Below are 13,225 nucleotides of genomic sequence, written 5' to 3'. Positions count from 1 at the left end.
TTATAGAAATGTTTTTTAGTATGCCTACTGCGAAGGATAGTTTCCCAGTACTAACTAAGTAGAAGGATCATATTTTGAAATTCTTGAAGGATTGTAATTTACCTAATTGAAGATTAGAATTTTTGAAGAAGTGTAATTTACAAGAATTTACCTAACGATGAGATGCAGCAGTGACCCTCCACCAGCAAAGTAGGCGGAAAAAGTGTGATTTACCTGACAACTGCAGCGGGTGTCTGTTCCTTCTCGATGAGCGGCTCCGAGCGTTTGTTGTTGCTGTTGAAGTTGAGCGCCTTCTTCAGCGACTCCATGACGCCATTTTTGTTTTCGGGCACAGTCGTCGTTTTGTAGACGTCGCCCGACAGCGAGCGATACGACGCGCCCAGACCAGCCGGCATCTTCCAACAGCTGATTCAGCTGATGTGGCCTCACACACACTGACAAACGACTGACAAACAAAAACAACAATCTACTGCAACGCAAAGCAACTGAACTGATGTCGATGATGCACAACATCAAAACAAAGTCGATGACAACTGTAATGATAATGATGTGTCACTCAATTCCGCCTACAAATATAATAATGGTTTATATGATTTCTTGATCTTCCTTTAACATTTTATATTTTTATGGTTTATATGACCATAATGGCAATGTCCGCTCAGGATGCTATTATTTGAGGTTTGCTTGATTCATTAGTCAAAATACACTATTTATTCATTTCATTTATTGACAATCACAAATCATTATATTACACGATAATATGATTGGGAGAAGACATACTTATAGACTGTATAGAATAGACTATTGACCATATTATTGAGATATGACATGTTGCAATGAAGAGATGAAGTCAAGACTAATTGAGGCCATATTTTAAAACGATTTTTAGGAACGTTCCAAGTGCTTGAAGTGGAGCAAAGGCATAAGAATAAGAAAATCTACACACCAAGAATCTGAGATTTACAGAAACGTTTTTGGTTGCATAAGTAAATTCTAATTTAGTTCTAGTTTTTTAGTTTCTGAAGAGCATATCTTTCCAAGGACTGATTAGCACTTCAAAACCTCCAAATTCAATCGAAACACACACACCTAGGTGGCAGTAATATTCCAAGAGCTACCTTAATCGACTCTCAATGTCGATTTTTGAGAGCGCTTTTAGCAAAGTCTAAGCATTCTTTGGTTGCCTAGGAATCAATAACAGCAACTTATTAGATCTAGGTGTTGCTAGATGTTGCCTTCAATCATCCTGATTGGCTCCTGTGATTAGTTGCTAGTCACCCAAAGCATGTTTGTGCTTAGCTAAGTACGTTCTCAAGAAACGTTCATAAATACGACCTTTAAAATATTGTCTAGACTCTAGATTTAGACTTGAATGAATTCGTTGGAAAATCTTTGTAGTGATGAGCGTGAGTTTCAATTGAATCCAGAGATCATTTTCAAAGCCAGAGAAGGGCTTTTCAAGCCTTTGACAGGTATACTATACAGAATTCCGACAAACGGAACTACATAGAAACCCTCGAATAATGGTCTTATTGTTATGTCTTGCCATAATTCAGACCTACGATTAAAGAGATTGCTCCAAAACAAATCATAAAGTTAGCCATACGTATCAGTGATATTGCATGTTACCATGAGTTGAACAAATTAATTTACCGCACTTGAAAAAACACATTTTACAAATTTTATTAAATGAACTCAACTCGTCATTAAATATTAAAAATGAAATTAACTCTCCAGTTTATTTATAATGTCAATGCTCATAAAAATGAAAATTCAATTTTATCGGTATATTTATTGCACAAACTTTCATTCCAAATAGAAGGGAAAAGCAATTATTGCTGCATTCGCAAAACAAACTGAGAGTCAAAATGTAGACAGTTCCAAACTCATAGACTTAATACAAACGAAAGGAGTGTCAACGTTTGAGTGAAAGTTCAATTCGCTAACTGAAATCCAGTGAAGCTTTGAGCGTAACCAAATCAGATTCGCTTTCAAACGTCAACGTCTGAACTGGACTGTGACCAGAATAACAATCAGTCGATTTTCCCAAAAATAACGTCGCAAATGTTGGGTCTTGTTTTCCCGACATTTTCCTATTCCAAGTTGGGCCACAATAGAAAATAAAACGGATTTTGATAATGCTATGAACCTTTTCATTGTTAATTGATTATAATGAATTCATGAGGAATGGATAAAGCATGCCTCAACAGTGGAAAAATAATGAAATAAAAATATGTTATAAAAATTTAAAAAAAACTCACTATACGGTAATAAATATACTTCCCATAGTAAATTCAAAGTTTGGTAAAGCAGTATGTCAGAATACTTGAGATTGTAGAAATTGAAATGATTAATGTTATAATTTATCTGAATATCATAGATTTCTGATGAAGGAGAAATTTCGTACAATTAAACAATATTAGGGTTCTTTTTCAAGAATGGTTGATTAGATTTTTCCAGGTCTTCCAATGCTGGATGAGATAAGACAGCCCACTAACTTAAATGATGAATAAGAATAATACTCCATTACTTTCCCACAAACATGTGCTAATATTTACCTTCAAATTAGTATTTTCCCTTTATTCATTATTTTTTTCTATTTTGCATGAATTATCTGATTTCTTACTCCTCATTCTTATTATACATTTTGACAGATTTTTGATAGGCTCCATTTAAAACTCATAACAATCGCATTTTATCAAACTGAAAAGTTGAACAATTGAATGACACAATTTCACTATCATTACAGCGTCATCTGCATGCAATATTCATAAATAAATTGTTAAATTTTAACAAAATAAAATAACAGATTGTGACAGGTAAATTGCAACTGCATCCATTGTGGGCAAAATAGATCATATTCACAAAAAATGTTCCTACTATAGTGCTAACATGTGCTGTTTCTTTTGAATGCATCGTTTAGCTTGCATTTTTCTCTGTGATGAATGTGTAAACTCTAGTACATTTTTTGTAATAATGATTGCTCAATTCTTCATGCAACTAGATAACTTTTTATAACATTCCAGAGATACTGCATGCATATGTGAACACATTTACATGCAGCTTGCAAAGTTTTCATAAATTCATTCATTAATTTTTAAAATTATCATGATCTAGTTACATGAATGAAAGTAAAATAAATCTACATAAAAGAAGTGAGGATTGACAGCAAAGTGTATAATATTTATCATTTTCATACCTTAGGAACATAATCAGAAATTAGATTCATTTGTTGTTTTTTACATACAAAATCTTGTACGTAGATAAGTGAATATTTTATCAAGTTACTTAATTTTTGATATTGGATGAGTAAGAGTGCATTAATCGAATTTTACCATGAGTTAGTTATGATGATTTGCACATTAGTAATAGCAAAAACTCAAGCTATGAAGAAATGCAAATGTAGTAATACTGCAGTAAACAATGAATGAATAACATTGAAAGGATGAGAGTGCAGGGAATGTGTTGTGACTCATTGAGAAGTAAGCTGTAATGTATACAACTCATTAAACTTTAGCCTACAGTTCTGTTACCGCAATTCTCATTTAATTCTTACAATTACCGGTTAGAGCTGGTTTCCTCTGTATTATTGAATCACGATTGATTTTAAATTATATAGAGTTATTTGAACTCAAGTAGGCACACTTCAGTCAACGGAAATGTACTTTGAATTTGCAAACCATTCACAGTGTCTGTATAAATTGAGCTTTACTGCTGAAATAGTTTTTTGGCACTCTTGAAAAACCAGCAATAATTAGGCTTAGGCCCACAGCTCTACAATATTGAAAATGGAGAAGATCAAGGATTTTATGAGGATTTAGTAGCCTAAAAATAGTTATGTTCTCCCAACAGTATTGATATTGATCGTTTATCCTGGTCCAAATCAGATTAAAATACTTGGGCCCCATCACCCATCTTACTGGATGATCTGAGTTTTAATGATGTAATCTTTCATCTTGGAACCCTCTGGATGGTTTGAGAAGGTATAATAATGATAATCTTCTATCTTGGATCAGTTCATTTGATATAAATATTACGGTATAGAAAATTATATATTATTACGGTATCATTATCATGAAATTCAACTTGTCTCATAGACTTTCCAAAAGCACAGAGGGGCAGGTTGGAAGTAGGCTAATATGTTTGCATTAGGTACGGTACACAATGACACACGTTTTTGATGGAACAATCACACCCAATAGTACAGGATTATTATTTATGCTTTGTGAATGAAACATGTAACATCTTAACATGTAAACATGTTAAGGAATATGCAGCCAGCTCGAACTTGGAAAACTATGTTGCTGTTTGCCCACACTGTACAGGTGCAGGCATGCTATAACAACCTATAACCTAGATAATCTTCCATGTTATGTCATTGATCCACTCGGCCTCATAATGGTATAGCCTAGGTAAAACCTTGACCCATGTATATCAGAATTTAATTCATGATACAAATAAACCATTACAGTATTCAATGAATATTTTGACATTTTAATAAAATAATAATAATCTTACCTTTGAATTGATAGTTATTTAAAATACCCGCACTACAAAACACAACCGATCTACTAAAATGAAAAACAAATATAGATTGAGCTCGCTGAGCACTAGAATAACAACACGTTAATGTTTTATGAAATGCAATTCAATGACCTTGCAGACAGATATGCATCAATTTAAAATGAAAAGACCCGAATATACTTAACACGAAACACAGGTATCACGACAACCTCACTTGACGAACAACCCTCGTGAAGAGTGGTGAAGAGTGAAGGAACAAATCATATGGTCGGTCGTATGGCCATGGCGTCTTTCAGCCATTGCATTGATCCTCAAATGAAAGTGAAGACAGACGGCATCTATGGAAAGATGTAGGAACTAAGAAAGGAATGACCAGTAGGTGGCGCGCCTTGTGTCATTCCACATAACTACTGCAGCCACGTGATCTCCAACATGAAATTTAAAATTCCTTTAAAATATTGACAAGTTTATTGTGATAAATATAAATGTTATTTTATTATTCTTTTTTGATTTTTGGACCAGAATAAACATTCAAACTGAAAGCTTCTTCAGATAGGGAACAGAATATTTCATGGAAAGATTCTTCAGTTTCCTAGAATATTAAAATAGCTATTTTTACACGCAGTTGTAGAAAAAAAAATATTACCTACCTATGTGATTAATATTCTAAATGTGGGCCTACAGTACCGGTAGGCTAACAGAGAAATCGTATACGATTGTTTTATTCTATGGTTTGTTTATCATATACTATTGAACGAGCAATTTCTGTTTAGATGTTTATATGTTTGTATTTCACCGGATCTCGAAAACGGCTCTAACGATTCTCACGAAATTCAGAACATTAGTAGGTTTATAATATAAAAAATCGATTGCATTAGATCAATATAACGCATTTTTTCCAAGATATATGAGCATGAATGTAAGTAATAAGTTGAAAATGCAACTTTCAAACCACCCTCATCCCTTCAGCACATGATGTAGGGGTTGGGATTTTTAATATGCTCACCTCAAAACTAGTCTCAATAAATAAGCTGCAAAGTCGAAAATTGTGTTCCAAACATTCCCTTCCAATATCATAGTCAACTGATCTATTGTTGCTAAACAGAAAATTTCACTCTCAACACTAAAACTGCTGCAACAGTCGTAGGGAAATACGTAAAATAGTGTAAATAAACATCAAATTGAATATAATTCGATGCTCTATCAGCTCATAATAAGCACGGATTTTTTTCATTGATTGTTCAAAAATTATAAGGCCAAAAAGATGAAAAAATTGGAGGCAGAAGTGTTTTTTCAAAAAATGTCTCACCTTCAAGAGCTGATATCTCAGAAACTATAAGAGATATGGAAAAAATGTAAAGGACAGAACTTGTTGGTAACTTTGTAAGCTTCAATTTTACACAGAATACAAATGTTCATAAAATGCATCGTTTCCTAGATATATGCAAAAAATGAGAAAATGGTACTTTCAAACCACCTCCATCCCCTTTAGCACAGGGGGTAGGAGTGAGGACTTTTGATATGATAATCCTCTAAATATCCTTAAAAGAGCTGTGGAATGAAAATTGTGTTACAAACTTTTCCCTCTATAATCTTTCGTTGACTGGACTATATCATATTTTGGTCATATATTATTTATAATTTTCTCAACTACGTAAGCCTGTGAGATGACAACATCAATTATACAATATTCATAAAAGTATTGTATTATTGTCACTGCCGCCTGCCTCAACGATAAAAATGTATTATACTTGTGTAAAACAATTTTTCCCTTTTCCTTTTTATTTTATTCTCCTTTTTTTATTGATTCTCTATCAAAATCTGATGTATATTTCTTATTTTCTTTTTGCACTTTGTATTTGTTTTCTTTCATCTTATACTTAGAATCTTTGAAGTGTCATATTTATTTTGTCTAAGTTTATTTATCTTTTGTAAATAGTTTTTTTTGTAACTGGGCACCCGCCGAAAAACCTTCGGGTTCGGCAGGACCCTCAATTGTTTGAATTGCGAATAAAAATGTTGATTTGATTTGAGTTAGTTATATCATAGAGAAACAATAGCATAAGCTATTTACGCTATTTTTTTCTCTTTGGTTACTGTATATTATGATGGAGAATCAATAATTATTATTACTGCGTATGGTAATGATAGCCTTTGCACTCTTGTTGCACAAATAAGAAATAGACAACACATAAAGCTTTAAATTCATGAAAAGGACAAAAACCTGAAAAAAAACATCTTCCAAGAAATGTACCGTATTTTTAGATTAGACACTAGCAAATTAACATGGAATTCATAATATTATGATTTTGGAATAAAAATGTCACATGATATTCCAAAACATAACAGAGGAGGATATAAAATCATAGAATAAAATAATTATGTTAATAAGATTTCATTTACTCCTCAACAATTTATGTCTCCGGCTTCAAAAACATATCTGTACCAGTGAGTATAGAATGTAATACACTGTAATGGAGTGTCTATATACTCACTGATCTATGCTGAACTAAGTTGGAATTTATGAACTTTTTCAATTACATGGATAGGAATTATATTGTTGAGAATAAATAACTGCTGGCTTTAATTTCAATTTTTTAAGCGTGATCAAGCAAGGTCAACTATGATTGAGAGTGATGAAAACATGATAGAGCGGGAAGGTTGCTTCAAGCTTGACGGCGTGGAATGTAATGCATTTAGGCTTGATTTGATAATGGCGAAAAGTGGAGCGGTATGTTTTGACCCATTTCAATACTGCACATGCATTACATTAAACAATCTCAAGCTTGAAGCTTTCGCCGCTCCAACATGTTTTGCACTAAGACACCTCTTCAGTTTGACAAGTACTTCAAAAATGATATTGCAAAAGAGTTCATAGATTTGTGGAATTTGCTCAACAATACTTTCCATATTTAAAATCCAATTATAAGATTTTCACATGCAATAAATTATGTCATATTTCAATTTGAATTGAGTAAATTATAGTATTACTTTTTCAATGTTTGATTCCATTACGAACTGCTTGTTAAATAATCACTTTTGAACAATTAATTACGACATAGCAGTCAGGTATTTATAAATAAAAGCTATTATCTTCTACTCACATTAGTGTAGCGCTTTGGACACTAGGCCCTTCATCAACACTGGCTGTCACTTCCGTTGTTGAATACATTTATGACAGAGAAAACTTTTACTTTCCTTGCCCTATTACCATAGGCAAGGAAAGTAGGCTATTGCTTTCCGAAAAAAAATTAAGGTACCCCAATTTCCAAATTTCTATACGTTTTAAGGTCGCCTGAGTCCAAAAAAGTGGTTTTTGGGTATTGGTGTGTGTGTGTGTGTGTGTGTGTGTGTGTGTGTGTGTGTGTATGTGCGTCTGTGTACACGATATCTTATCTCCCAATTAACGGAATGACTTGAAATTTGGAGCTTAAGGTCCTTACAGTATAAGGATCCGACACGAACAATTTCGATCAAATGCAATTCAAGATGGCGGCTAAAATGGCAGAAATGTTGTCAAAAACAGGGTTTTTCGCGATTTTCTTGAAAACGGCTCCAACGATTTTGATCAAATTTATACCTAAAAAGTCATTGATAAGCTCTATCAACTGCCACTAGTCCCATATCTGTAAAAATTCCAAGAGCTCCGCCCCATCTATGCAAAGATTGATTTTAGATTCCCAATTAGCAGGCTTCAGATACAATTTAAACAAAAACTTTCAAGTGGAAAAGATTGAGCATAAAAATCTCTACAATTAATGTTCAGTAAAATTTTCACCTTAAATTGAAAATAAGCTCGAAATTCGAGAAAATGTTATTATTTCAATTGCAAACTGTTGACAACTGTTGATTCTATTAAATCATTCACTATGAAGAGATAGCAGATATAGTGTGTCTGCAGCGTTATTGTCCTGTCACCAGCTGGCTTAGATCTTTGAATAGTAGACTTGAGATGCGCGGGAACACTAGCGTCAGTTGATCAATTTTCATAACGGCAAGGAAAGTTGTGTGAGTGCGCCACACCAGATTTTTATAATAGTATTTGTGTACTATATGCTTCTATGCTGTATTTGTATTCTGTGCATATGGTTAGAAAGCAGCGTGGGTTGTGGAAGTGGCGGGATTTTTTGAACGGTTGGCGGGGGGGGGGGGGTGGCGGGTATGTTTGAATTTTCCCGCCAAAAGTCTTTCAAGTCCTTGAAAAATAAAGGAATTAGATATACCTTATAACTCTACACTCTGTTCCTTTGACATTGTAAACCTGTACACAAACATCCCAGTACAAAAAACCATAGACATAATTAAGAAGAAACTACTACAAAAACAAACAACAGCAGAAATGATCAATGAAATAAAAGAAAGTTTACACATAATAACTAAACAAAATTATTTCACATTCAACCAACAATACTATCACCAATCAGAAGGACTACCAATGGGCTCCCCAATATCTAGCATATTTGCTGAGATAGACCTCCAAGACCTTGAAGAGACAAAGATTATCAAAAGTAACACACATTCAAAAACTGGCACAGATACGTTGATGACATTATTCTATTATACAGAGGAAACAAAAGACAATAGTCCAGTTCACAGCAGAGTATGAAACAGAAAAGAAACTCAACTTCCTAGATCTAACAATAACAAAAATATGAACAATCAACACAGCTTCAATATAAACAGAAAACCAACCACATCAGACACCCTTATCCACCAGACCTCCAATCACCCCACTCAACACAAACATGCTGCTTTCAAAACAATGATCCATAGACTAAACACCATCCCCTTATCAACAGAAGATTACAGTACAGAGCTCAACACAATAAAATTCTTGGCCCAAACTGATGGCTATGATCCATCACTCATAGATAGAATCCAACAGAAAATGAAAAAAAACTCAAAAGCCCAGCACTGAACATAAAAAATTCATAACACTAACATACATAAACTCAAAGTCCAACAGATTAGCAAAGAATTTCAAAACCACAAGAGAACAGAAACAAAACTTATACGAAAACCCAGGGGTATACAAATTCAACTGTTCAAATTGCCAAAAATACTACCTGGGGCAGAGCGGTCGCTCATTTGAAAAAAGATTCAAAGAACACATCAACAACCCTGAATCAGCATCTGCTACCCACTTAATAGGAAACAATCACACCTACACAGAAATAGCCACAAATTTAAAAATTTTACACATCAAAAACAAAGAGCCTGAACTAAACACCTTGGAACAATTTGAAATATATAAACATACTAAAAGAGACCCCCACAACATCCTTAATGAGAAAACAAACTTCAAATCACACAGCCTCTTCAACCTCCTACTCCAATAACCCACAAATTCAAACATTCCCGCCACCCCCACCGCCAACCGTTCAAAAAATCCCTCCACTCCCACAGTCCACGCTGCTTACTAACCATATGTATTCAACAACGGAAGTGACAGCCAGTGTTGATGAAGGGCCTAGTGTCCGAAAGCGCTACACTAATGTGAGTAGAAGCTAATAGCTTTTATTTATAAATACCTGACTGCTATGTCGTAATTAATTGTTCAAAAGTGAGTTTCACTTACTTGTAATATTATAAGGTGTCAAAAATGAGATACCTACTGTGAAGAAAACATATTTTTGTAGGCTGTACAGATCCGCTCCTGTGTTGTATTAAAAATATTTGTCACCATTCTCTAAAGGAAAAACCAATTCAACACTACAAAGTGAATGAGGAGGATATCACTTATTAAAGTTTGTTAAATTATTGTTCCTCCGTCATGTTCTCTTGAATTATAGATTTATTTTATGCTAAGTTGACAAAATTTTTTCAAATTATACATAAAATGTTAATAATAAATTTTTAAACGAGCATAGGCATAGCCACCTGGCATAGGTCTACAATATAATATGTAATAATATGTCTTATCTTGGACTTTGTCACCTATAAATTTGGAAGAGAAATAGCACAAGGGCTATCTTATTATTTTATCTTCCAATGTTATTACATTAGTGTAATTTGCATTGTAAATAAATAAATAATAGAAGTACTCAAGTAAAGAGAGGAGTAAAAACGTAACTACAGTAGACCTATATGGTATTGGTATAGATACAAACGTAAAAGTAGGCTATATAATATCTACCGGCGATATGCAAATAATTCGAAATTTGACAGCTCCATAAACCACTAGTCATCACTAATATCCATCATAGCATCTATTTCCATAAACCGATCAGTATCATTGATTAAACATTCATATTTTACAACTGAACCTACACAAGACGGGGTAACTTGGCCATACTGGCTCTACACCTGTAATAGATGCGGATGTATGTGGTAGAGGAGTAGGTACAGTATATATAGATAGTGAGGGAGGGTGAAAGAAAGGCACGTTGGTGCCTATGTATATATAGAGGAGTAGGCATAAGTGAAGAAGACTCATCTCCTAGGCAACGTGAATCGGCACTCAAAATGCGTTCGATTTGGGACGCTTTAATAATTGACCAGAGCAGCCACAACGCCTCAACCCTTCAGCTCCCCTCTTATGACTTCTTTCTTATAAGTCAGCCGTCGTCGACTTCATATTCCGCTCGTATCTGTTACTTTGGCTCCATCGGCACATGTATAAGTAAACCACTTCTTTCCAAACGTCTCACGCTGTGATGTGATGGTGGGCGCCACACCATATGCAATGCGATAACGCTCACTGCAAACTGGAAAGGTGCAGCTCACCCAATTTCCCTTCGACGCTTTTCCCCCAAACAGCAGCCGTAAGCATTACTCTTTCACAACCCCCCCTTGAAGGCCTCCACTCACCTGGACTCTTTCCCAGTTCGATCTACCAACTTGAGATGGAAAGGAGTGCGCTACCTCGCCACCTTACTCAGTAACAACATGGTTTGTGTTTTCTGCTCGCCAAACGATGGACATATGTAGTTGGTTTTCCTTGCATTAGAAAATGGGATTGATGTTTGAAGTAGAAAGGATGGTGTTATTCCTGTTAAGTTAAAATGTTAATAATAGAAAAGGATGTAAGCTGATGGGGGCACAATGATCTACGATTGCTTTTTGTTGCATTAGAAGATTGGAAAATGTGATCTCATGCTTGTAATAATTGAAATTCGAATGATAAAAGAGGGCGGACAGAAAATTTAGAATTTTTGTTGTATTGGTAGGTGAGATATTTGAGGATGGAAGGATGTTGATGTTGTAATAAAACGGTTATAAGTTGAACTCAAAAAATTACGAGTTTTCAAATAAGCAAAGGATGCAAATGGGCTGCAGTTTGCTGTCGATGCATTGCAATATGGAATTGATTTCCCTTAAAAAAGTGGATAGTAAAGGGACAGAAGAAGGAGACACTTCCTTATAGTTCTTATAGTTCTTTAGGCTACTCCGTGGTAAAAGGATTGAAAGCACGATTCTGTATTTTTTCTCTCGATTTTCCCCCTTGATATTGTTACAAGATTATAAGGATGGACACAATAGTTTGATGACAATAATAAGAAGAAAGAACCTACGAAAATAAATGTCACTCTCTGAAATACATATCAAAATAATTCCAGTTATGAAGCTGTTTCTCAATTAAGTAGGTAGTTTTCTTTAAAACACTTTTTGAAGGTCAATCATTCTTCAATTTTATTCTGCAATAGTAATTAGGATTGCATATGATTCTTCCAGAAATTGAACTATAAAGGATCATTTTATTGTAATTCCAGTAATATTATGATATTCTAGGGTGTTTAGCAATGACGCTGATATTGATGTAGGCAATTTCCAAGAACAAAAACAGACCAATTTGTCCCCCGGTGAGTCTGCATAGAGAATCATGCAGAGTACGTCACGAATTTCCAAGAAGCATTCGCTAATTGAAATTTGAGCGAATTATGCAGTCGATAGGTTGGATTAGGGTTTTGGAGTCATAGGATGAATTCCAATGAAATATTGCAATGAGTGGAGCGCGCTTACGCACTTTAATATAATCGGTAGGAATCGTAGAGAGAGACAGTGCTACAGAATGGGAATGAAACAAAATGAGAGAGAGAGAGAGAGAGTGAGAGTGGGAGCAAGAGAGTGAAAGAGAATGATTTTACTGATTCTGAGTAGAGCAAGTGAGGTTTCCTAATACCATCGACGAATCAATTACAGGGGATCCTACTTTAAACTCACCAGGTCCGCTTATTGAACTCAATCTACTTCAATGTAATTAGAAAATGTGATATGTGACTCAATCCAATCCTCTAGTATTATATCATCCACAAACTAAGTTCTGTTGTACTCGTATAGCACTCTCGCATTCGTAAAATATGGATTTGGAAGTTGATTGTAATTATTCAACGGAGCTTCAACAAAATTAATTAAATTAGATTTGAGCCAATCTTTGTTGTAATTTGAAATTGAAATGAAGTGGTGTAGACTAGATATTTCAAGAAGTTTGATGAGAATAATTTAATGGTCAGTATTCTCACTGTAAAATTAGGGATTCGGGTTGTAGAACAGGATTGGACAGAAGATGCACTATTGATTGAGAAGTTTAGCTCGTTTCCACAATTATTCCTATAGTGAGGTCCAAGTTATAATAGCAGTGGAGAAAGATAGGAGAACAGCGTTGCCGATTCTCTGCCTTGCCACAGCATTCTACAGAGGATAGCTGATACCGGTATAGCTGATGTAATATCAACTGTTCATTCTTGTTAAAAATAAACAA

The 13,225-nt window shown here is 34.5% G+C and overlaps 1 protein-coding gene across 1 annotated transcript in view; it reads right to left on the bottom strand.

Moving 5' to 3' along the window:
• Positions 1 to 4,818, bottom strand: part of LOC111045004 (protein NDRG3) — a 75,781-nt gene extending 70,963 nt beyond the window's left edge. Inside the window, 2 exon segments of the mRNA XM_039430869.1 lie at positions 214 to 445; positions 4,519 to 4,818. Coding sequence (XP_039286803.1) covers positions 214 to 395 — 182 coding nt within the window. The 5' untranslated portion in view covers positions 396 to 445; positions 4,519 to 4,818.
• Positions 4,819 to 13,225: the final 8,407 nt, after the last annotated feature.

This window comes from Nilaparvata lugens, chromosome 6 (assembly GCF_014356525.2).
Source record: "Nilaparvata lugens isolate BPH chromosome 6, ASM1435652v1, whole genome shotgun sequence".
Lineage (NCBI taxonomy): Eukaryota > Metazoa > Arthropoda > Insecta > Hemiptera > Delphacidae > Nilaparvata > Nilaparvata lugens.
This window is presented reverse-complemented; position numbering and strand designations above follow the sequence as displayed.